The sequence below is a fragment of the Dipodomys merriami genome, unplaced genomic scaffold (genome assembly GCF_024711535.1).
Source record: "Dipodomys merriami isolate MVZ:Mamm:240054 unplaced genomic scaffold, mDipMer1.0.p SCAF_6, whole genome shotgun sequence".
Taxonomy (NCBI): domain Eukaryota; kingdom Metazoa; phylum Chordata; class Mammalia; order Rodentia; family Heteromyidae; genus Dipodomys; species Dipodomys merriami.
Window position 1 is genome coordinate 1,257,291 of NW_027206179.1, and position 24,290 is coordinate 1,281,580.

Consider the following 24,290-nt stretch of genomic DNA (forward strand, 5'->3'; position numbering starts at 1 on the left):
AGGCATGAACCACCATGCCTGGCCTCATTGTTTTAAGCCTGCAAAAAGAACACGTCTATGGCCAAATGATGCGGGAGCAGCAGGCAATCAAAGGCACCACACTCTGGGGCGCAAGGCCTCTTCTCGGATGAGAGTGAAATTCTTTCTTTCTCATCCCTGGGGATGTTACGTGTGTTCAGCAGATGGCCAATGGCTTGGCGTCCTTCCCCCACATAGTTACTTGGCTTCTCCTGCGTGGAGCATCATAAGGAACAATGAGAGCTGAGATGTAGCTCAGTCGCAATGTGCTTGCCTAGCAAGTGCAACATCCTGTGTTCCATCCTCAGTACCAATAAAGAAAAGACAAAAAAACAGCCAGGCACTGGTGGCTCACGCCTGTCATCCCAGCTACTCAGGAGGCTGAGATCTGAGGATCGCGGTTCAAAGCCAGACCCACCAGGAAAGTCCAGGAGACTTTTATCTCCAATAAACCACCAGAAAACTGGAAGTGGTGTTGTGGCTCAAGTGGTAGAGTGCTTGCCTTGAGCTGAAGAGCTCAGGGACAGCTCCCAGGCCCAGAGTTCAAGTCCCAAGACCAGCACCACCACCAACAACAAAAGAGAAAAAAAAAAACAGTTTAAAAATTAAAAGAAAGGGCTGGGAAGGTGGCTCAGTGGTAGAGCTCTTGCCTTGCATGCATGAGGCCCTGGGTTCGATTCCCCAGCACTACATAAGCAAAAAGAAAAAAAGCCGGAAGTGGCGCTGTGGCTCAAGTGGTAGAGTGCTAGCCTTGAGCTGAAGAGCTGAGGGACAGCGCCCAGACCCAGAGTTCAGGCCCCACTACCAGACCCCAAAAATAAAATAAATAAAAATTAAAAGAAAAAAAACCCTTTTGCCAGATACCATTGGCTCACACCATAATCCTAGCTACTGGGGAGGATGAAAAGTGAGGATTGCAGTTCAATGCCAGCCTGGGCAGGAAAAGTCTGTAAGACTCCAAAATAATCAGCAAAAAGCAGGACTAGCAGCATGGCTCAAGTGGTAGAGTGCCAGCAGTGAATATACAAGCTAAGCATGCATGAGGGCCTGAGTTCAAATCCCAAGACTGGCCAAAAATAAAGAAATGTACTCATTGCCTGACTTATGTAACTGTAACCCCTCTGTATATCACCTTTATAATAAAAATAAAAAAAAAAAAACAGAAACAAAAACAAAGGGCTTGGGGGTGGGAAGGCGGCTTAGTGGCTTAGCTTGCCCTGCATGCATGAGGACCTGGGTTTGATTCCTCAGCACCACATATACAGAAAAGTCCGGAAGTTGTGCTGTGGCTCAAGTGGTAGAGCGCTAGCCTTGAGCTGAAGAGCTGAGGGACAGCGCCCAGGCCCAGAGTTCAAGCCCCATGACCAACAAAAAACCCCAAAGGGCTCGGGACACAGCGCAGAGGTCGGATCACCTGCCTGGCACGTGTGGCCCTGGTTCCATCCTTGCACCACAAAAAATGATGATGATAGTAATAATAAAACAATTAATTGGCCAAGGAGGATGAAGTTGCTTGCTCGCAGACCTCTGCCCTTGTTCCTCTGGCTGACTCATGGGGTGGACTTGAACTTGAACAGGCAAAACAAGTCTCCAGTGATAGCCATCAGCACTGTGGTTTGCTCTGGGGGGAACAGACCGGGAAGGCTGTGCGCGACAGAAACTGCAGTGGTTCCAGAGCACAAGCATCTATTAAAACACAAGACATATGGCGAAGTAACAGGACTCAAGAAACGCAGGACAGACACCCGTTTTGTCCTATCATTGCTAAATGACTCCGTGTTCCTGACCGTATATATGGTAGATATATACACACAACAGAGGAAAGCCAGGAAGAGGAACAGAATAAGTAGGAGCAGCCTACACTAAGCAAGAGGAAAGGAATGTAAACTATCACCTGATGTGGAAAAAACAACTTGCATTGTCAAGGTCATAGAATTCACAAACCGTATAGACCATGATAATGGCAATTTGCCTTGTGAAAGTTAAAATGGGTTTGTGACTCTAAGTATCACTATTCCACAATACTGTGAAATATGTGAAATTTATGTAGTCATCTAATCTCAATTAAAGAAAAGAAGTGAGAGAAGGGATGGGTTAAGAGAGATGGGTGATGGGCTGGGAAGGTGGCTCAGTGGTAGAGCGCTTGCCTTGCATGCCTGAGGCCCTGGGTTCGATTCCTCAGCACCACATAAGCAAAAAGAAAAAAAGCCGGAAGTGGTGCTGTGGCTCAAGTGGTAGAGCGCTAGCCTTGAGCTGAAGAGCTGAGGGACAGCACCCAGGCCCAGAGTTCAAGCCCCATGACCTACCCCAAAAAAAAAGAAAAAGAAAAAGAAAAAAAGGCCTGGGTGGGACTCCGTGCTCAGCACAGTAATATGAGTAAATAAACAAAACTGCACACACAAGAGGGAAAGAGCCTTAGATCTGACATGGAACTTCCTTCTGGATGTTCTACAAGAGGAGAAAACAAGGCGCTGCAGGAAAACGTGGTCTGCGATGGAAAACAAACAAAACACTGCCCAACCAAGACTCGTCCAGAAACGCCTTCCAGCAGCCTCACGCTCATTACTGACAATGGTGACACCCCAGCACCCCGCCCAGACAAGGGTCAATCAGAGCCCCAGCGGCACCCGAGAGCAACTCTGGCCCTGGGCGGGGGGTGGAGAGGGGAGGAAAGGGGGTGCCAAGGAGACAGAACGCAGGGGGGAGAGGCTGAGGACAAAGCCAGCCCTCCACCATGACACCTACCAGGCTGGGAATGCCAGGACTCCAGGGATACCGCCCCCCCCGGCCTGGGCGTCCCCCAACATATGCCAGCAAACCTCCCAGGTTTCCATGAGGAGGGGCCTTCTAGAAAATGCCTTCTAAACAGGCCTGCCAGGAACAGTGGCAGCCCACTTCACTGGAAGTGGACGTGACGTCCACGCTGCGTCCACCTCCTCCTCCAGAACCCCAGCCACACCCCACAGGCCGCCAACTTCCTCCTGCTCACCCCCTGGTCGGCTACATTTCCTGGGCACCCTGTCTGCCCGGCGACTCTACAGGCCCAGCTTAGCCACCTCTGTGCTGTGTGACCTGAGGCTGACTTCCTTGCCTCTCTGGTCTGCATTTCCTGGTCAGTGAGATGGTGTAACTCTGTCCACCTCAGGGGACCATGTGTTATCTCTCCAGGACAGGGTCCTCCTTCTGTCCCAGGCATAGAAGAAGGGTACAGCAGATGCTCATAGTTCAGTCACCTGTGGGGAGAAAGATGTCCCCTGTCCAGAGGGCAGAGCGGGGGGTGCAATCCCTTCAGCCCCTGGAGCTTGATTCAGAGTTCTACATATTTTTACTTTTCATCAGTCCTGGGGCTTGAACTCAGGGCCTGGGCGTAGTCCCTGCGCTCTTTCACTCAAGGCGAGCGCTCTACCACTTTCAGCCACAGCCCCACTTCTGTTTTTCTGGTGGTTCATTGGAAATGAGAGTCTCACGGACTTTCCTGCCGGGGCTGGCTTTGAACTGCGATCCTTAGATCTCAGCCTCCTGAGTTGCTAGGATGACAGGCGGGAGCCACTGGGCGCCCAGCCTGATTCAGTGTTCTCCCCTGGGCCCCTCTCCTGGGGAGGCTGGGGGACAAGGAGGAAGGGTGCGGCCTGGACCTGGCACCTGTGGCACATCAGAAAGCCAGTTTGTTTGGTTACCGTCTTTTGAACCAGGAACAAGGCTGCACCAGGAGCCCAGGGAGGCTGGGAGGGCGGGGCCAGCTACAGGAAGCCCCGCCCACCCCTCCCCAGGAAGGAGGAAGCCGGGCCACCCTTCACCTGTGCAGCTGGCGCCCTGGGCTGGGGCTCCCGCTGGGCCACCCCACATTTGAGAGATCATACGCAGGTCCCCAGACCTCAGCTCAGCGCCACACGCAGGCCCTCAGCGGCCGCCCACAGTCCAGGCTGGCGCTAACCTGGCCTCAGGCAAGGGAAGCCAGGCCTGGCCAGTGAGTCCATTTCACAGCTGGGCAGACAGAGGTTCAGCCCAGGGTTTGCCCTTACCCCCGAGGGAGGGAAGAAGGGGGACGGAGGGAGGGAAGGCACGGGTCCACCTCTTTCAGAGTTTTGGTAGTTTATGGGAGATTAGAGTCTCACAGGCTTCCGGCCTGGGCTGGCTTCCAACTTTGACCTTCAGATCTCAGCCTCCTTGAATGGCTACAATTACAGTGTGGGCCACCGGCGCCTCCATGTTCCCCCATCACACTCTATGACTGACCGATCCTGCCTCAGGACCTTGGCACAGGCTGCTCCCTTGGCCTCCAACCCTTCCTTCCCACAGTATCCCCCAGAGGGGCTGTGCCCCCCGCCCCCCCGCTGCGTTTTCTGTCCCCACTCCTGCATTACAAGGGCAGCTCCTGTATCTGGCCCCAGCCCAGAGCCTGGTGAAGGCTGCTGGAGGGATGGAGGGAAGGACGGGGAGGCCAGGCCCCAGTCCCGGAGGCTCGGGCTGGCACCTGCGGGGCCTCCGGCCCGGCTAGGCCTCCATACTCCCAGCCCACCCACCGCAGGAATGTAGCAGTGGCTGCGGCCGGCCCCGCCCTCGGGTCCCCTCCTCAGAGGCCAAGTGTCACCCGCTCCGGTCTCAGCTCAGGCGGAGGAGGAAGCAGGGGAGGGGGGCGGGGATCTTCCGCCTTGGCCCAGGCCCAGCAGGGATTCAAGTCCTGCCCGGTCCTCTCAGAGGACCGTGACCAGACCCACCACCTCTCCACGCCTCGGTTTCCTCATCAGATAAGGCCGGTGACTCCACCTGCCTTGGGGGAGACTTTGGGAAGGATCTGCGAGGTTCGCAGTGTCCAACAGACAGACAGAGGGACACCCTACAATTAAACTCACACTTGGCCACACACACCCCCACGCCGACTCAAAACCCTGGGGGGCTCCAGAGTGCCCCCCCAGAGCCTCCCCGGCCTCCACCCCTTTCTCGCCGCTTGGCTCCCTCCCTCCAGCCACCTTCGTCCAAAAGCAGCAGCAGCAGCAGACTCGGGCCTTGAGTGTTCCGACACTGTGGACTTGCAGTGCACACTCAGGGTTCGGGTCCGATATCCCCAACTCGGAGGCTGAGCTGCCCCCCCCCCCAGCTTTCATCTTCCACACGGCGGCGCTCACCAGCTCTCTTGGAATCTGTGCACCAACCCATCCCCGGTGAGGATCAGCCCCATTAATGCTAGATCATTGGCAACCTAGAGAGGGGACTAGGAGGGGTGCAGTCATCTGAGGAGAAGCGGGCCAGCCCGGCCACACAGCAAGATTGTGTCTCTAAAGGAATAAAATACACCCGGGGCTGGTGGCTCAGGTCAATGCTTGGGACACTGATATCCAGAGGTTCACTGTTCTAGACCAACTCATGACGAAAAGACCACAAGATTCCATCTCAACAGAAACAAGCAGGGCGTGGTAGTGCTTGCCTATAATCTAGCTAATACAGGAAGCAAAACATTAGGACTGACATCCAGGTGCACACTCAGACAGGAACCAAGATGCCATCTCAAAAGTAACTAGTGCTTAAAAAGGAGGCCTGGAGGCAGAGCTCTGAAATCAAGTGCCAGCCTGGCAGGGGCAAGGGTGTGAGTTCAAACTGGAGAGGGGGGGCTGCATGGAGGAGGAGAGTGCGGGGGGGGGGGGGGGGGCAAGGTCCAGTGGCTCACACCTGGATGGTTCATTTGGTTTGGAGGGAAAAAAAGCACAAGACTCACCTGAACAACAACAACAGCAAAAATCACAACAGAGTTGGGGGGCATGGCTCAAGTAGTAGAGGATCAGACTAGCAATTAATCAATTAATTAACCGACTGATTAAAAGAAACCGAAACTAGCCAGGCACGGGTGGCTCATGCCTGTAATCCTAGCTATTCAGGAGGCTGAGATCTGAGGATTGCAGTTCATAGTCAGCCCGGGCAGGAGAGTCTGTGAGACTCTTTATCTCCAATAAACTACTCAGAAAAAGCTGGATGTGGTGTTGTGGCTCAAGTGGTAGAGTGCTCACCCTGAACACAGAGAGGCTCAGGGATAGCCACCAGGCCCTGAGTTCAAGCTCCAGGACCAGCCAAAAATAAAAAGGGAAGCCCACCTGTAGCTTATGTAATACTGGTGGCAAAACAATCCATGCCCGCTGCTTTTAGGCAGCTTTACCAGCCCGTCCACTGTGCCCGCCCTCCACTCCCCACGCGCTCTCCCACATTGAAGATAAAGGCCTCCTGGATTTTCCTGCTGAGGTGCTCTTCCAACTGCGATCCTCAGATCTGAAGTCTCCTGAGTAGCTAGGATTATAGGCTTGAGCCACCGGCACCCATCTTCTTCCTTTCTATTTAATTAATTAACTAATTAATTAATATATTTCTTTATTTTTTTTTTTTTGTCAGTCGTGGGGCTTGAACTCTGGGCCTGGGCGTTGTCCCTCAGCTCTTCAGCTCAAGGCAGGCGCTTCTGGTTTTCTGGTGGTTTATTGGAGATAAGAGTCCCATGGACTTTCCTGCCGGGGCTGGCTTTGAACCGCGATCCTCAGATCTCAGCCTCCTGAGTAGCTAGGATGACAGGTGTGCGCCTCCAGCTCAGTGATTTTTTTCAGGGGTGCCAGGGATTGAGCTCAGAGCCTTGCACTTGCTGAGCTCTACCACGCGAGCTCTCCCAGCTTTCAGTAACAGAACACAGGAAAGATGCATAAGGAAACAGGATAGATGAGTAACACCATAAACCAGCAAGACCTAATTGAGCTGCGTGCCACACCCCGCCCAACAACAGTCAATACACATTCTTACCAGTGCACGTGTTATGCCACGGTCTCCCGGATACATTAATAGGCTAGGCCAAGGCACAAAGCAAGACTCAATGGATATCAGTCCCATAGCACTCATCAGGCAGAGGCACAAGGATCAGGAGTTCAAGGCCAGGTTGGGCTACCTAGTGAGACCCTATCTCAAAAAAAAAATAAGTCAGGCACCCGTGTCTCATGCCTGTAACCCTAGCTACTAGAGAGGCAGAGAATGGGAGGATACAGGTTCAGCCCAGAAAAGTTTGTGAGAGCCTCATCTCAATCAATAGCTGGGCAATGCTGCCTGCACTTGGCATCCCAGCAACCCAGGGAGAGTAAATAGGAGGATTGAGGTCCAGGATGACGCAGACAAAAACAACCAAAGCAGCTGGGTACCAGTGGTTCTTCCCTGCAGCCCTAGCTATTCAGGAGGCTGGAACCTGGAGGTTTGAGGTTCAAAGGCAGTCCAGGCAGAAAAACCTGCAAGACTCCGTCTCCAATTAACCGGCACAAAAAGCAGGCTACAGGTTTGGCTCAAGTGGCTGAGTCATGAAAAAGAAAACCTGAAGGAGAACAAAAGATCCTGAATTCAAGCCCTATCGCTGGGACAGACACACACGTGCACACAGGTGCGTGGCTTCAGTGGTAGAGCACCTGCCTAGCAAGCGTGAAGCCCTGAGTTCAAACCTGAGCACCACAAAAAAAAAAAAAAAAACCCACAATAAGATAAATACTACTCCACACGGAGGTGGAAATCCTGGAGCATGTGGAGAAGCTGGAATGTTCCACCGGCTGCTGGGAGTGTCAAGGAAAAACCCTTAGCAACTCTACGTCTAGGCTGGCACCCAAGGTAGACGACCAGGTCTGTACACAGATGTACACAGTGGTGTGGTGCTCCTTATTCCTGACAGCCAGAGGTGGAGACAACCCAGATGTCCAGAGAGAGAGGACTGGATAAACCAGACCACTGTGCCACACAATGGAATATAATTAGGCCATAAAGGAATAATGCACAGGTGTGGTGGCACACGCCTGTAACCCCAGCACTCGGTGGTGGTGGAGAGCTTGACTGGAAGTGTGAAGCCCTGGGTTCAGGCCCTAGTACAGAAAACAGAGGAAGGGGGAGGAGGGGAGGGCAGGAAGCAGAGAAACTTGTTAAGAGCATGAAGAATCAACATTCTGAGGGAGGGAATCCAGAAGCCCAAAGTCCCAAATTGTGTGCATCTATGCTGGAGCCGCAAAGTGAATGAGCGCGTGGGAAGAGCCGGGCGGCCATGACAGTTGGTGGGGGTGGGGAAGATGACACGGCCCGCGGGTAGACAGTCCACGCGCTCCACCGCGCGTCGGGCACTCACGAAGGGAGCGCCTTAAACCCGTGGACTGTACGGGACTTGATTGAGATTGCAAGAAAGACTCCTCAGTGAAAGAAAAACAGCCGGGCGCTACTCAGGAGGCTGAGATCTGAGGATCGCGGTTCAAAGCCAGCCCGGGCAGGAAAGTCTGTGAGACTCACATCTCCCATGAACCACCAAAAAACCGGAAGTGGCGCTGTGGCTCAAGTGGTAGAGCACTCGCCTTGAGCTGAAGAGCTGAGGGACAGCGCCCAGGCCCAGAGTTCAGGCCCCATGGGTCCCTACCCCCACCCCAGCCAGCAGCAGCACCGTGGCTGACACCCACCAAGCCCCTAGGAAGACCCTGGCCAGTGCCCACAGCCGCTCAGCCCCGGCCCTCTGTGAGCACCCAGATGTTAGCTACAGCTTCCGGTCCCGGGGAGGGGTGTGGGGTGGGGAGTGAAGTGTGCCGCGGGCTCCCAGGGCCGGCCCTTTGCTGGGTGGGTCTGAGCAGGGACTAAGGTGGAGTCGGGCCTGAAGCTGACACAGGGAGGGAGGCTTCCAGATCACCCCCACCAGCCCGTGCAAGACTGGGACACACCTAGGAGGAAGCCCAGCACCACTACCTGCTGCTCCCCACGAGGGGACAATAGCTATAGATAAAGACCTGGATGAAGAAGTCTTCCCCCAAAATGGAGAAGTCGTCCGGCCCAGGTGGTTTGCACCTGTCATCCTAGCTACCCAGGAGGCTGAGATCTGAGGATTGAGGTTCAGACCCAGCCCAGGCAGGAAAGTCCATGAGATTCTTATCTCCCACAAACCATCAGAAAACCGGAAGTGGTGCTGTGGGTGGCTCAAGTGGTAGGGCCTTGAGCTGAAGAGCTGAGGGACATTGCCCAGGTCCAGAGATCAAAGTCTGCACTCCTCCCGCCGCTCCCCCCTCCCCCCCAAAAAACAGACCAAAGGAATGGAACAACAGAGTGAGACACATACAAGAAGCCAGGAGAGGCTCTTGGGGGAGTAAACACTTATGTGGAGGCCTGATGAAATGGACAGAGTGAGCCATAGGGCTACATAAGGGGAAAAGCAGGCCAGGGATAGGAAATAGCATGTGCCAAGGTCCTAGGGTAGGATAGAGCCTGGCAGTGTGTGTGTGTGTGTGTGTGTGTGTGCGTGCGTGCGTGCATGCGTGTGTGTGTGTGTGTGTGTGTGTGTGTGTGTGTGTGTGTGTGTGTGTGTGTGTGTGTGTGTGTGTGTGTGTGTGTGTGTGTTGATCCTGGGGCTTGAACTCAGGACCTAGGCACTGTCCCTGAGTTTTTTTGCTCAATGCTAGTGCTCTACCTCTTTGGTAGTTAACGGGAGAAGAGTCTCATGGACTTCCCCGCAGAGGTTGCTCACTTCAAACTTTGATCCTCAGATCTCAGCCTCCTGAGTTGCTAGGATTATAGATTTAAGTATATATAATATATATACAAATATATAAATATAGATGTTTAATACTCCAGAATAGCCAAAATAATTCAGAAAAACATCAAAGGAGTTTTATACAGCTTAATTTTAAGACTGACCACAAAGCTACCGAAAATGAGAGATTGAGGGGGTTGGCGGCGTGCTCAGGTGACAGGGCACCTGCCAATGAGCAAACACATCAGATACCCAGGTTGAGTCCAGGCTCAGACAAGAGAGAGAAAGAGAAAGAGAAAGAGAAGAGAGCAAAAGAGAGGAGAAAGAGGGAGACAGGGAGACAGAGAGACAGAGAAAGAAATTGGGCTTGGACAAATAAACAGATTCCCAGATCCGGGCTCAAGGAGCCCCAGGCCCAAGCCTGAAATAATCTCCAGGAACATGCTGATGAGTTTCTGACTGAGGCTGAGCAATGGAGAAAGGATGGTATTTCCAAGCCATTATACTAGAACATGTGGATATTCCTATAGAAAACCCAATAAAACCAACCCAAACCAAAACGAAGTCGGGGCTGAGACCTTAGCTCACTGGTAAATGCTTGGCAGGCAGTGAGGCCTGCCTTGTGGTTCCAGTGTGAAAACACAAGGTGGGGAAATGAGCGTGTGCCTGTAATCCTAAGATCTTGGCCTAAGATAGTGCAAGGAAAAGTTTGAGATCCTATCTGAAAACAAAAACAAAAACAAAAAAACAACTAAAGGCAAAAAGGGCTCTGGGGTGTGATTCTGTAAGCACAGGACCTTGAGTTCAAGCACCAGTACCAGAACAAAAAACAGAAACCTGTTGGCTTCCTAAGTGGAATATGCAAAGCAAACAGTAGCTTTCCGGGGAGAACGCAGGTGGCGGCAGGTCCTGCCGGCTGATGGATCTAATACCGACCTCCAGGACTCCTGACTAGGGCGCCTCACTAACGTGACCTTCTGCACCAAACTGACAGCCCCGGGCTAACCGTGAGAAAGCGCAGATAAGCCCCGAGTGAGAGACGGTCCACAGATGCCAAGGTCAGGACGAGCTGAGGGGGGTAAGGAGGCGTGGCCAGGAAGTGCCACGTGATATCCAGGGGCAGAAAGAGGATGTGGTGAGAAAAACTGATGAGCTGTGAGCAGTACCAGACAGACACGCGCGTGCACACACACACACACACACACACACTCTCTCTCTCTCTCTCTCTCTCTCTCTCTCTCTTCTCTCTCTCTCTCCCACTTGAGTCGCTATGCCACTTCTGGCTTTCTTGGGCATTTTCTTAGAGATGAGAGTCCCGCGGAGTTTCCTGACTACTGGCTTCGAACCCTGATCCTCAGATTTCAGCCTCCAGAGCAGCTAGGAGGCAGACGTGAACCACCTCATTTATTAGCTGCGTTGAGTTCATTTTCATAGTGGGTGTTGCGTTATTGCCTGGGCCAGCCCGGACCTAACCCCCATGTAGCCTAAATGGCAGGCATACACCACTACACCTGGCTTGCTGATTGAGAGATGAGGGCTCCGTGTGCCTGAGCTGGCCTCACACTGTAATCCTCCCAGCCTCTGCCTCCTGAGTAACTAGGATGGCAGTCCATGGAGTCTGGACTGTGGAGTTGCCCAGGGCGTAGGAGACTCCTGATAAGAATTACAAGGCATTGGGTGGATGGGCAGGGAACACGCACACAGAGAAACAGAGGGAAAAAGCTGGGCACAGTGGTGCCCACGTGGAATCCCTGGACAAAAGAAGAGAGAAAGGCAGAAAAGGAAGGAATTGAGAAGAGGTGGAAGGGAGGGAAGGACAGAGGAAGGGAGGAGAAAGGAGGACAACACAAGAAAAAGATCTGCTCAGAATCCTGACTCCAGGAACTTCCTTTCAGAGTAATTTATTTTTATATTTATAGTAAGTAGTTAATTCCTTTACTTAAAATCCATGAGACTTCTTTCCAATAAACCACTAGAAAACTGGAAGTGGTACTATGGATCAAAGTGGTAGAGCAGTAGCCTTAAGCAAAAAAACTCAGGGACAGCATTCAGGCTCAGAGTTCAAGCATTACAACAGGAGAGGAGGGGAAGGGAGGGGAGGGGAGGGGAGGGGAGGGGAGGGGGCCAGATGCCAGTGGCTCAGGCCTGTAATCCTAGGTACTCAGGAGGGTGAGAGCTGAAGATCACGGTTCAAAGTCAGCCCAGGCAAGAAAGTCTGTGAGACTCTTATCTCCAATAAACCAGCAGAAAACAAGAAGTGGCACTGTGGCTCAAGTAGTAGAGCACTCACCTTGAGCTAAAGATCTTAGGGACAGTGCCCAGGCCCAGAGTTCAAGACCCATAACCAACAAAAAAAAAAAAAAAAAAAAAAAAGAAGCTCAGTGGTAGAGTGCTTGCCTTGCATACATGAGGCCCTCGGTTCGATTCCTCAGCACCACATAAGCAGAAAAAGCTGGAAGTGGGGCTGAGGCTCAAGTGGTAGAGCATTGGTCCACAGCTGAAGAGCTGGGGGACAGCGCCCAGTCCCAGAGTTCAGGCCCCACAACTGTCAAAAAAGTTTTCACCTGTAATCCTAGCTATTCAGGAAGCTGAAATTGCAGGATCTACAAAGCTAGCCAGTAGCCAGGGCAGGAAACTATGAAACTCTTCTCTCCAAGTAACCAGCAAAAAGCCAGAAGTGGAGCTGTGGCTCAGGTGGTGGAGCACCAAGACAACTTGAGCTATAAAAGCTCGGGAACAGTGCTCAGCCTTGAGTTCAAGTCCCAGGACTGGCACAAAAAAAGCAAATAAATCTCACCACAGTAGAGTGCTAGCAAGCATGCACAGATGAGGCTGGTGCATCCATTTTCAACCAGTGCTGGGAGCAAATTCCAGGTGGGGGCTGTTGGCCTCAGGAAGCCAGGCTGAGCCTCAGACACCCCAGGGCCAGTGGCACCACCAAGGCCAATGTCACAGAAGTTGGGCATGAGTCCGACTGGCTTCAGCCAGATGGTGGGGAACTCAGAGTTGAGACGTAAGAAGACACACACCAACCAACACCACAGCATGCCATCACAGCTGGGGGGGGCGGAGGGTGCTCCAGGCATGCTTGATTTCTGCCCCTCCTCCCACTCCACGGCTCTGCAATTCCAAAAGGCAGAGACCCAACAAGGCAGGGGGAAGTGCCTGTGACCCCAGGAGGCAGAGGCAGAATGATGGTGAGTTCTAGGCCAGCCTGAGCTACACTGCAAGACACCAGAAATCCCCTAGGCAAAGGCCCCAGCGCGACTGTTGGCAGGACGCTGCAGGACCAGGGCAGGCCGGCTGCCAGCCTCTAGCAGGACCCTGTCTATGAACAGAGAAGACAGAGTCTCGTGGCCAGCACAGACGGGACAGTGTCCCCTGTCCACCTCGGGGGCTTCCTCTAGGGCTGGCCTGGCCGTGCCAGGGCGTACCGCCCGCAGGCGGGTGTCCGGCAGCTGTGATGGCTTCTGTCATGTGGCTCACCCGCCAGCCTGCGAGCCCGAAAGGATGCTGGGAAAATGCATCAGGGGACAAGTGGCTGTCCTCTGCTGGGGTTTTGGGGTGCTCCCAGAGTCCTGGACTCCACTGCTGGCCTCTATGCACAGTCAACAGAGTGGGGCCACTTTTGGTTTGTTTGAGGTTTATTTGGGGGGGGGGGAGAGTACCAATACTGGGGCTTGAACTCAAGAGCCCGGGGTCTCTCTCTGTTTTTTCATCCGAGGCTGGCACTCTGCCACTTGAGCCATAGCTCTACTTCTGGCTTTTTGGTTGTAGATCGGAGAAAAGAGTCTCGTGGAGTTTCATTCCCAGGCTGCCTTGGAACCACAGTGACCCTCCGGTCTCAGTCTCCTGAGTAGCTGGATGGCAGGTGGCAGCCACTGCAGCCCGGCCACAGCGAGCTCTCCACAGACAAGCAACGGTGCCCCCAACCAAGAAGCAGGACTCAGGGAGGGGGCAGCTCAGGGAGGAACCCCCCCCCCCAGCCCTATCTCCCTCGGAGAGACCCTGACGCTGTCCGATCTCAGGCTTGCAGCTGAATCTCGGTATTTCCTCTTAGCCCATTACTGTTACTGTGGTTACCATGGGAACAGCCAGGGCCACCAGGTGGAAACACAGACAAAGGTGTCTTTGGACCATGCGTGACCAGTCACACATACAGGAAGAACCAGATGTCAAGGTTTATGTGCAGGTTCGAGTCCCAAGGACTTGAGAAATAAGCAAAATGCCAACAAAGGAGCTAGATGTGTGTCTCCAGTGACTGAGCACCTGCCTACCAAGCCCTGAGTCTAATCCTCCCCGCACTACCACCCAACAACAACAAACACAACACCTCAGGGCCTGGCACTCGGGAAAGATGCCAAGGCATGAGCCCAGCCCGAGGTAAAAGGTTGGAAAAGATGACGCAGCCAGGGGTGAGGCGCAGGCCAGCCAGTGCAGCCTAAGGCCACCCATGAAAGCCACGGTGCTGGGTTCCAGTCTGTCCACTCAACACCTCAGTGTCCGTGGACAAGTGGCTCTTTTTCGTGTTTCCTCCTTGGGAGTGAGGCCTTTGGGCTCTGTGGACATGGCACACGGGGACAGACCACCCACCAGTGCTGAGACCTGCTCTCTTCCTGCCTTTTACTCTGAGCTGCCATTACAGCTGTAGCCACATAGAAAGGTCTCTCAGGAGCCGGGCGCTGGTGGCTCACACCTGTAATCCTAGCTACTCAGGAGGCTGAGATCTGAGGATCGCGGTTCAAAGCCAGCCCGGGCAGGAGAGACCGTGAGACTCCTATCTCCAATAAACCACCAGAAAACCGGAAGTGGCGCTGTAGCTCAAGTGGTAGAGCGCTCGCCTTGAGCTGAAGAGCTGAGGGACAGCGCCCAGGCCCAGAGTTCAAGCCCCACGACCGACAAAAAAATAAATAAATAAAAAGAAAGATCTCTCAGGAGTGCTGCATGGTTAGAAAAATCAGGTGTGACATAAAGGACCCTGTTTCTGTAGAAAGAAAACATTTAACATAATGGTTGTGAAATGTAACATGAAGCAACTAACTTGTATTTTGTTTTGTTTTTAAACATCTTTCTTTAAAATAGAATGATAGAAGTTTTGCCAGTCTAAAAAAAAAAGAAAAACCGTGTGTGTGTGTGTGTGTGTGTGTGTGTGCGTGTGTGTGTGTGTGTGTGTTTTCTCCTTGGGGTTGAATTCACAGCCTAAATGCTGTCCCTGAGCTTTTTTTACTCAAGGCTGGCACTCTACTACTTAGGCCACAACTCCACTTCTGGCTTTTTGGTGGTAAACTGGAGCTAAGAGTCTCACAGGCTTTCCTGCCTGGGCTGGCTTTGAACCCCGATCCTTAGATCTTAGCCTGCTAAGTAGCTAGGATAACAGGCCTAAGCCACTAGTGCAAGGTAGAAAACTAGCTCTTGAATGACATAACCAGGGTGACACAGTTTAAGAAGATGCATCTATATCATCATCATCAACAACAACAACAACAACAAAACACAGTCCTTTTGGGCTGGGAAGGTGGCTCAGTGGTAGAGTGCTTGCCTAGCATGCATGCATGAAGCTCTGGGTTCCATTCCTTAGTACCACACACAGAGAAAAAGCCAGAAGTGGCGCTGTGGCTCAAGTGGTAGAGCGCTCGCCTTGAGCAAAAGAAGCTCAAGGACAGCGCCCAGGCCCTGAGTTCAAGCCCCAGGACTGAGCAAAAACCAACACAAAAGAACTGCAATCCTTTCAAAAATGCGATGTATTTTCTCTAGGCACCAGCATGTGCACAAATCCAGGAGCGGGGTACAGCAAGATGGACTCCACACTGACAGTGGTGCTGCTGGGTGAGTCTAGGCGAATGGGACAAGGCAGTTGGTACTGCTCAGCCTCATCAGCTGTGTCTCTCCGTTTACACTGTCTTCCTGCGCTACTGTTCACAGGCAACACAAGCAATGGACAGGCAGTTTCTAATGCTCGTGTGCCCCCTGGGTCATCCCAAATCATCAGCGGGCACTTGGTGGGCCAGGCATGTACGGGAGCGTGGGTGCTGTGCTGTCTCTGAGGGCAGGCGGAAGTGCAGGGCACCCACCGGGGGAGCCCCTCTTTCTCACGACCCCCCTCTCTGTTTTCATTGCCTATGATTGAGAGTATTCTTTCAATCACCTGTTTACCCATTCTCTGTCCAGCTCAGTCGCCCTGCCGCGTCTCCAACACCTGGCTCAAAGTAGACACAACTCAGGGCTGAACACACAGCTAATAACCTTACAGGGTCTGCAGGATCCAAAGCTGTTCACGGCCGGCCGCTGGTGGCTCCCACCTGTCATCCTAGCGCCTCAGGAGGCTGAGATCTGAGGAGGGTGATTTGAAGCCAGCCTGGGCAGAAAAGTCTGCGAAACTCTGAGCTACAATTAACCACAAGGAGCTGGAAGTGGAGCTGCGCCTCCAGGGATAGAGCACTCGCCTTGAGCCAAAAGATCACAGACAGAGCCCAGGCCCAGAGTTCAAGCCCCAGGACTACCCCTCCCCCCAAAACCAAAAGTTGTTCTACGTATGGATTTGGTCCTGTCCTGGAGTTCCAGGTCCACCATTGGGCTCCATTCCCAAGAGCCAGGCCCACACCTGCCCATTCTACCTGTGCTGAAAGCCAGGCCACAGGAGGACAGGAAGAAAAATAATTCAGGGCCTGGGCGCTGTCCCTCAGCTCTTCAGCTTAAGATGGGTGCTCTACCACTTGAGCCACAGCACCACTTCTGGTTTTCTGGTGGTTCATTGAGATAAGAGTCCCAGGGACATTCCTGTCCAGGCTGGCTTTGAACCTCGATCCTCCGATCTCAGCCTCCCGAGTAGCTAGGATGACAGGCATGAGCCACCGGTGCCCGGCTAGAAAATAATTCTTTCATAAAGGTACAGCAGCATATAACATGCTGTTTATCCACCACCTCCCTGCAACTAGGTTTTCAAGCTGAGAGCGACTCCATGGGATTCCACACCACCCCCACCCCCCAGCCAAGAACTGGTTGCCCAGGAACCCCAAATACACCCGGAAGTGGGAGTCCTTTCTCTCATGTGCATCTTATCCGGGAGGCAGGCAACTTTTTTCCCCTTCATTCAGACTTGCAGCTAATGCCCTGTAAGTACCTCATTATTGCCTGCGTTTTTCTCAAAGCTTTGACACAATAAAGGACCTAATTACAGCATGCTCTTGGCTTTGCCCCAGTAAACGAGGGCTTAGCGGATGCTCCCATTTTGTCCAGCTGTTGAGGAGCCTATAATTTCAGCATTTTCATTCAAATCGGGCAAAAGCTTGGCAGCGGTGGCTTGGGGCCAAATGCAAATGAGGCGGGGTTCCATTCTGTACCCAACTCCTTATTCCGAGTTCTTAAAAAACTCTTATGGTGCCAGGCGCTGGTGGCTCCCGCCTGTCATCCTAGCTACTTAGGAGGCTGAGATCTGAGGATCGCGGTTCAAAGCCAGCCCGGGCAGGAAAGGCTGTGAGATTCTTATCTCCAATGAACCACCAGAAACCCAGAAGTGGCGCTGTGGCTCAAGTGGTAGAGCGCTCGCCTTGATCTGAAGAGCTTAGGGACAGCGCCCAGGCCCAGCATTCAAGCCCCACGACCAATAACAACACACACACACACACACACACACACACACACACACACACACACACACACACACACACACACACACACACACACACACACACACACACACACACACACACACACACACAGGCTGCAGTTTGGTTTTGCCCAAAAGGAAAGTTGACAGAAACCAAGTCCATCATTTCCAAAGTGGTCTGAACATCTGAGATGCATTTGGGGACAAACCAGCCCTCGAGATGCAGCCAGGGGCCGCCAACCTGCACCTGCCCAGCGCCAACCTGCACCTGCCCAGCGCCAACCTGCACCTGCCCAGCGCCTGCCAAGGCCCAGGCAGGCTGCTTCCCCGCCACAAGCTACTCACAGCTGCTCCTGTCCCTGGGAGCACTCGGCCCCTCCAGGTGAGCAGAAGCTGCCTGCTGGGCAGGGCAGGGCTAAGCAGCCAATCAGGAGGGAGCTCTCAGGTGCCTAGAGAAGGGTACCCTGGTTCTCCTGGTTTCTTTCTGTAATTCCTACCAGCTCCTACTACTTTTCTCCTTTTCTGCTTCAAAGGTGACTTCTCCTCTCCCAGGGGGCTAGCCTGGGGGGAAAGGACTGAGATAACAGAAAATCAGCTCTCCCCACACCCTTTTTTGTGGGTCGTGGGGCCTGAACTCTGGGCCTGGGCGCTGTCCCTCAGCTCTTCAGCTCAAGGCGAGCGCTCTACCACTTGAGCCACAGCGCCACTTCTGTTTCTCTGGTGGTTCACTGGAGATGAGAGTCTCAAGGACTTTCCTGCCTGGGCTGGCTTTGAACCTCGATCCTCAGATCTCAGCCTCCTGAGTAGCTAGGATGACAGGCGTGAGCTATCGGCACACAGCTTCTCCCCATTCTTAAGGTGTCTCTGCTGGGTCAGGGTGGACAAGTCAAGAGTCTCAAACTCGGGGCTGGGAAGGTGGCTCAGTGGTAGAGCACTTGCCTTGCATGCCTGAGGCCCTGGGCTCGACTCCTCGGCACCACATAAGCAAAAAGAGAAAAGCTGGAAGTGGTGCTGTGGCTCAAGTGGTAGAGTGTTAGCCTTGAGCTGAAGAGCTGGGGGACAGCGCCCAGGCCCAGAGTTCAGGCCCCACGACCAGACCCCCCCCCCAAAAAAAGTCTCAAACTCCAAGGCTTCCAGAGCAGGCAGGGCCTAGTAGAGCCATTCTAATAATCCAGCGGAGTTCAGGAACAGGTATGTGAACCATTAACTCATCCAGTCCTGGGGCTTGAACTCAGGACCTGGGCGCTGTCCTTGACCCTTTTTTGTGCAAGCCTAGCACACTACCACCTGAGTCACAGCTCCACTTCCGGCTTTTTGGGGTTGATTGGAGATAACAGTCTCTCAGCCTTTCCTGCCCCGGTGACTGGCTTCCTCAGATCCTCTGATCTCAGTCTCCTAAGTAGCTTGGATTACAGGCATGAGCTCCTTGCTTGTTTCCACTCTCTTAGCACAGTGACCTCAAAGTTAATCCATGCTGTGACCACTAGCAAAACTTCCTTTTTTCTAGTTTGGTGGGGAGGTGGGGGGGGGGGGGGGGGACACATAGAACGTCTCCGTGCGGCCCAGACTGTTCTCAGACTCCCAATCATCCTGCCAAATTCCTTCCTTTACAGGCTCCCTGACTAGGATTACAGGCATGAGCCACGGTGCCCGGCCACACTCCCACTTCTTAATTGGGAATAAAACCTCAGGCCTTGCATGTGAGAAGTGTCATTCAACTATGCCCCCAGTACTATCCCCCCCAAAGTCCCTATTGCCAGCTACCAAAGTCACCCCACCAAACCCAGTACAGCCAAGTGGGGGGGGGGGGAGGGCTATGGACCTCATTACTAAACTCTAAAGACCTTCCAATGATATGGAGTATGGGTTCTTTGCCAGGCACTGGTGGCTCCCGCCTGTAATCCTAGCTATTCAGGAGGCCGAGATTTGAGGATCGAGGTTTGAAACTAGCCTAGGCAGGAAGGTCTGTGAAATTCAAATAAACTTCCAAAAGGTTGGAAGTGGTGCTTTGTGTCTCAAGTAGAGCGCTAGCCTTGAACACAAAAGCTCAGGGGCCCTGAGGTCAAGTCCCAGAATCAACACCAAAAATAAATAAATAGAAAATCAGAGGACCAGCTCTGTAACCCCTAAACCAGGACAGAGCTCACTGGACCCTTTCCATTGCAGACCAGCTTTCTCAGACAATCCACAAGGAAGAGGCAATGAAAGCAAACAGCCCTGGGGACCTGGTCTGTACACACACACACACACACACACACACACACACACACACACACACACACACACACACACACACACACACACACACACACACACACACACACACACACACACACACACACACACACACACACACACACACACACACACACACACACACACACACCCTCTTGAAGGCATCAGGGCGCCTGCCTGTGTATGTTTATGAACAACAGAGGAAGGAAACAAGGTTCTCCACTGTGGCCTCAGTTCGGCCAAATACTCAGAAAGAAGAACCAGGGAGTGGAATTCAGAGGCCCAAGCCAGGTCCAGTAGGGCACAGCTGAAATCCCATTACTTCCATCCTCCCTACTGGAGGATCTGAAGTTTGAGGCCAGCCTGGGTTACGTAATGAGGAAAAGAAAAAAGGAAGGAAGACCGCCCGCCTGCCGTCCCGGGCTGGTAAAGCTTTGCTGCTGGGTTCTCACCTGCATTCCAGAAATTAAAAACAAACAAACTTCCGTTTTTCTCAAAGAGCAGGCCTTTCTACTTACTGCTCTGTAAGCCCTGCATTGCTGATTTGTTTTTTTGTTATTGTGTGTGCGCGCGCTGGTTCTGGGCCTTGAATTCGGGGCTGAGCACTGTCCTTGAGCTTTTGTGCTGGAAGGCTAGCACTCTATACTAGAGTCACAGCTCCGCTTCGAGCTCTTTAGTGATGAAATGGACAGTCTCATGCGCATTCCTGCCTGGCTGGTTACAAACCATGATCCTCAGATCTCAGCCTCCTGAGTAGCTAGGATTACAGGTGTGAGCCACCTATGCTTGACAAAGTCAACTTTTTTCTCCTCCTTTTTCTTTTTTGTCAGTCATGGGGCCTGCACTCTGGGCCTGGGCGCTGTCCCTCAGCTCTTCAGCTCAAGGGGAGCGCTCTAACCACTTGAGCCACAGCGCCACTTCTGGAGTTTACGGATTATGTGATACTGAGGAATCGAACCCAGGGCTTCAGGTATGCCAGGCAACCACTCTACCACTAAGCCACACTCGCAGTCCTGTCCCTGAGCTTCTTTTGCCCTAGGCGAGCACTCTACCACTAGAGCTAATTTGCCACTTCCAGCTTTTTCCAGAGTAGATTATTGGAGATCAGTCTCAAGGAGTTATCTGCACGAGCTGGCTTTGAACTGTGATCCTCAGACCTCAGCCTCCTTAAGTAGCTAGGATTCCCGGTGTAAGCTACCACTGCCCAGGCAAAAGAAAGCATTTTTTTTAAAGCAATTTCTCTTGTGTGTTTGCAGTACTGGGTTTGAACTGAAGGCCTGGCACTTGCTTGGTGCTGCTTGTGTTGCTTTTTCCCAGGTTTAGCCTGAGGGTTCAAAAGATCCCTGTGCTTCGGCTTCTTGAGTAACTGGGGACTACAGGCATACACCTCCATGCCAAACCAAAGGCAGCACTTTTTTTTTTCTCTTCCTTTTCTGTCCATCGTGGGGCTTGAACTCAGGGCCTGGGCACTGCCCCTGAGCTTTTTCTCTCAAGGCTAGTGCTCCACCACTTTGAGCCACAGCGCCACTGACCAGGGAGCACAGCGCCACTGACCAGGGAGCACAGCGCCACTGACCAGGGAGCACTTTCAATGCACGGTGTCACCGCCTCCTTTTCCCATTCTTGTTCAGGGCCATCACCACACACAAGCAAATGAAGCACAGAGTTGTGCGATGCCCACGGCAAGCCTGGGTAGGAAGGAAAGCAGCCCTTGGCCGAGGGGCCCCCCGCCAGGCCCGGCTGCCTGTACCCCTGGCACCTTTCTGCCCCAGTAAATTCAGGGCAGTGTGCCTGGCACAGCAAAGAGGAGGAAGAAAAAAAAAAAACAACCCAGGACTGTGGGAAGGCAGGAGCAAGGCTGGGCGCCCAGCCTGATGGCTTTGCTCAGTCTCCTGGCCCATCTCTACGGTGCCACCCACGAGAAAGAGCTGACTGAGACGCCAGGGTGAATGTCACCGCCGACGACCAATAACTAGGAAGAGGAATGCCGGCTCAGGGGATGGGGATGTTATCTATTGGCAGCCACACCAAAGACTTCCTGGAATAGAAGAGCCCGCCCTTTTGGGAGGGAGAGGCCAGCAGTAAGGGGGAAGGGCAAGGGGGTGAACCAACTCGGACAGCACTCATTCATCCACTTCCTGAATCCCTGAAACAGCCCGGGAGAAGCACTGGCCTGCCGGATAGCTTTTTTTTTTGGGGGGGGGGGGAGGGGGGCAACAAGGGCTTCTCCTCGGCTGCTCTCCCCAAGAGAAAAAGAGCTGCACCCCAGCACTTGCTATCCAGGCCCAACTAGGCAAGAGGCCCATTACACCAGCTCCACGGAGAGAAGCTCCTAGCTGAGCCTCCTTGCTAGCTGAACTCCTGTGGCTCACAGACCCTGGGATGCTGTGCTAAGGTCCAGGACAGGATTCTAGAAAGTTCTCCTGAGCTCAAACTTCCAACTGAGGAGAGGAAAAAAGTTTTCAAGCTTACTCTTTTGGTTCTCTTGCGCCCCCCCCCTCCATTCTCTGGTCATTCCTGGGAGAGAGACAGTGATGGGTAGACACTAAGAGTGGGCAGACAAGATGGATTCACTTGTAAGCAAGGAAGAGCCAGCTTTGGGGGCAGAAAGGAGAGGGAAAAGCCAGCCTAGGAGAACCAGACAAGCCAGATCTCCCCAGCCACCCCAAAGTCCAGCGACAGGGTGACAGTGGAGGCTAGCTGGGGGCCATCAGACACAAGGTCTCCCCGCTAAGCTTTAGAAAGTCTGGGGGGGCACAGATGGGCGACCCGACAGCACACAGAGGTCACTGGGGACAGCTAGCCAGGCAGCAGGGGACTTCCGGGTGGGGGTCTGGACAGATGGACAGCCAAATGGTAACGGTAGGAGAACCAAGCAACCAAACAAAACAAAACGGGGCACGGGGCTGGGGTGGGGGGTGGAGGAGGAGGTGAGGAGGCGGGAGGCGCGGCTCCAGATAAACGAACCGCCATGCAGACGGCGGCAGTCACCCCCCGAAGACACCCCAGGGGCTCCCCGGAGACACGGGCAGAGCCGATCGGACTCCGTAACACCGAGAACCCCCCAAAATCATGTCACTGCTGAGAGCCGGGGCGACACGCACCGCCGAGGGGCGGGGGGTGTCCGCCGTGCGGGGTCGCCGCCCCGCCGCGGGGCCGGGCCCGCCTCCCCGGTGCCCGCCCGCACGCGAGCGCCGCGGTTACGCCGTCCGCGCAGGGCGCGCCATGCCCGAGCCGCCCGCCCGCCGCGCCCTAGGCCGCCGCCGCCCGCCGCGCTCGCTCACCGGCCCACGAAGTTCTCGAGCACCGAGCTCTTGCCGGCGCTCTGGCCGCCCACCACGGCGATCTGCGGCAGGTCCAGGTGGCAGCTCTGGCCGATGGAGCTGAAGGCGTCCTGCAGCTTGTTGACCAGCGGGATCAGCTCTTCCATCCCGCGGTTGCCCATGGCGCCGGCGGTCCGGCCCCTCCGCCCGAGCGCCCGGCGCTCCCGGCCTGTGTCCTAACCTTCCCGGACTTTCTCCTCAACGACCCGGCCCCGCGACGTCAGTGGCCGTTGCTTTCCCCCCACCCCGACCCGTCCCCGGGACTCGGCGAGACGACGCCAGCTCCCGGTTCGGCCTCACAGTCGCCGCCTCATCCGCCTCATCCGGTTCTCAGGCGACACCCGACCGGAGCGACCTCCCCGCCCCGGCGCGGGGGGCGGGGAGGCTGCGCCCAAAAAAAAAAAATCTAAAGCCGCCTTGAATTGGTCCACACTGTTGCCACTCACCCATGTGAGCCAATGAAGGCCTACAGCTGAGTAAGCCTTCCTCCGAGGGGCCGTTCCGCGAGCTCATTGGAGGAAAGAGCCGTCACTCTTGCGTGACAGCCAGTAGGAATAGAAACTGAGTTGTCAAGGCTCGGGAGGCGGTGTTTCGAGAAAAGACATGGTGGCTCCGCCCAACATGGAGTTCCACGGGTTTATTGGCAGACAGAACTGCCAGTCTGAAAGATAGCCAATGATTTTAGAGATCGAGCCTCAAACTCTGGTTTGTTACTTGACGCTATCTAGTTCCCTAAAGTTTTTCTATTGGTCGAAATAAATGTCATTTCGCTTCTACAGCCAATAAGGCAAAAGAGGCTGAGCTTCAACGTTCCAATCTTGACTCTGATTGAGAACTGTATCTGTCAATCAAAGGAACTCTCATTCTAACTGGTGATTGTAGTGCGTTACTGTCTTCTGAAGAAACTCCCATTCTAAACTGGTGATTGTTGTGTATTAGTCTTCTGAAGTACAGGTTAAGATCCGCCATGCTCGCCGAAAGGCGACCCCTCGTGGTGGGACCCAGTGACTGTCACGTGTGAGTTTTGGGATTCTATAGAAACTCCATGTCCCAGAATGCCTCGTCATTCCCAGCCTGCTTGACGCTCTGAACGCGGAGAACCAAGACGCTCAGAAGTTGAGTCAAGCAAGATTTATGTCTCCTAGGGAGAGGAGACTAAAGTCGAGGCTTGAGCCGCGGATGTGGCCCAGTGGTAGAGGGCCCGTGCCGAGAGTCAAGACACAAAGAAGAGCTGTTACTATTTTTAGTCGTGGGGCTTGAACTCAGGGCCTGGGCACTGTCCCTGACCTCTTCCATTCAAAAGCTAGTATTCTACCACTTTGAGCCACAGCGCCACTTCCGGTTTCTGGTGGTTCGGTGGTGATAATTCTCCTAGACTTTCCTGCCTGGGCTGGCTTCGAAGCATCATCCTCAGATCTCAGCCTCCTAAGTAGTAGGATTACAGGCCTGAGCCACCAGCGCCAAGACAGCAGTAACTTCTTGATGTTAACCTTGGGCAAGCTACTTCCTATTTCAGCTCCTGCCAATGGCGACATGAGTGCTCACTTCAGGTTCTGGGAGGCCTGGTGCATAGGAAAAGGGCTCCTGGTTGTGCTCCCACAGATCA

The 24,290-nt window shown here is 53.7% G+C and overlaps 1 protein-coding gene across 14 annotated transcripts in view; it reads right to left on the minus strand.

Moving 5' to 3' along the window:
• Dnm2 (dynamin 2) overlaps nucleotides 1–23,046 on the minus strand; it is a 71,080-nt gene extending 48,034 nt beyond the window's left edge. For 4 of the 14 annotated variants that reach the window (XM_070002254.1, XM_070002250.1, XM_070002249.1 and 1 more), the window contains exon 1: nucleotides 22,646–23,042. In XM_070002254.1, coding sequence (XP_069858355.1) covers nucleotides 22,646–22,806 — 161 coding nt within the window. In that variant the 5' untranslated portion in view covers nucleotides 22,807–23,042. Of the gene's footprint in view, nucleotides 1–22,645 lie in introns of all 14 variants that reach the window. The other 10 variants (XM_070002260.1, XM_070002259.1, XM_070002257.1 and 7 more) reach the window with 6 other exon arrangements.
• Between the last annotated feature and the right edge of the window lie 1,244 nt (nucleotides 23,047–24,290).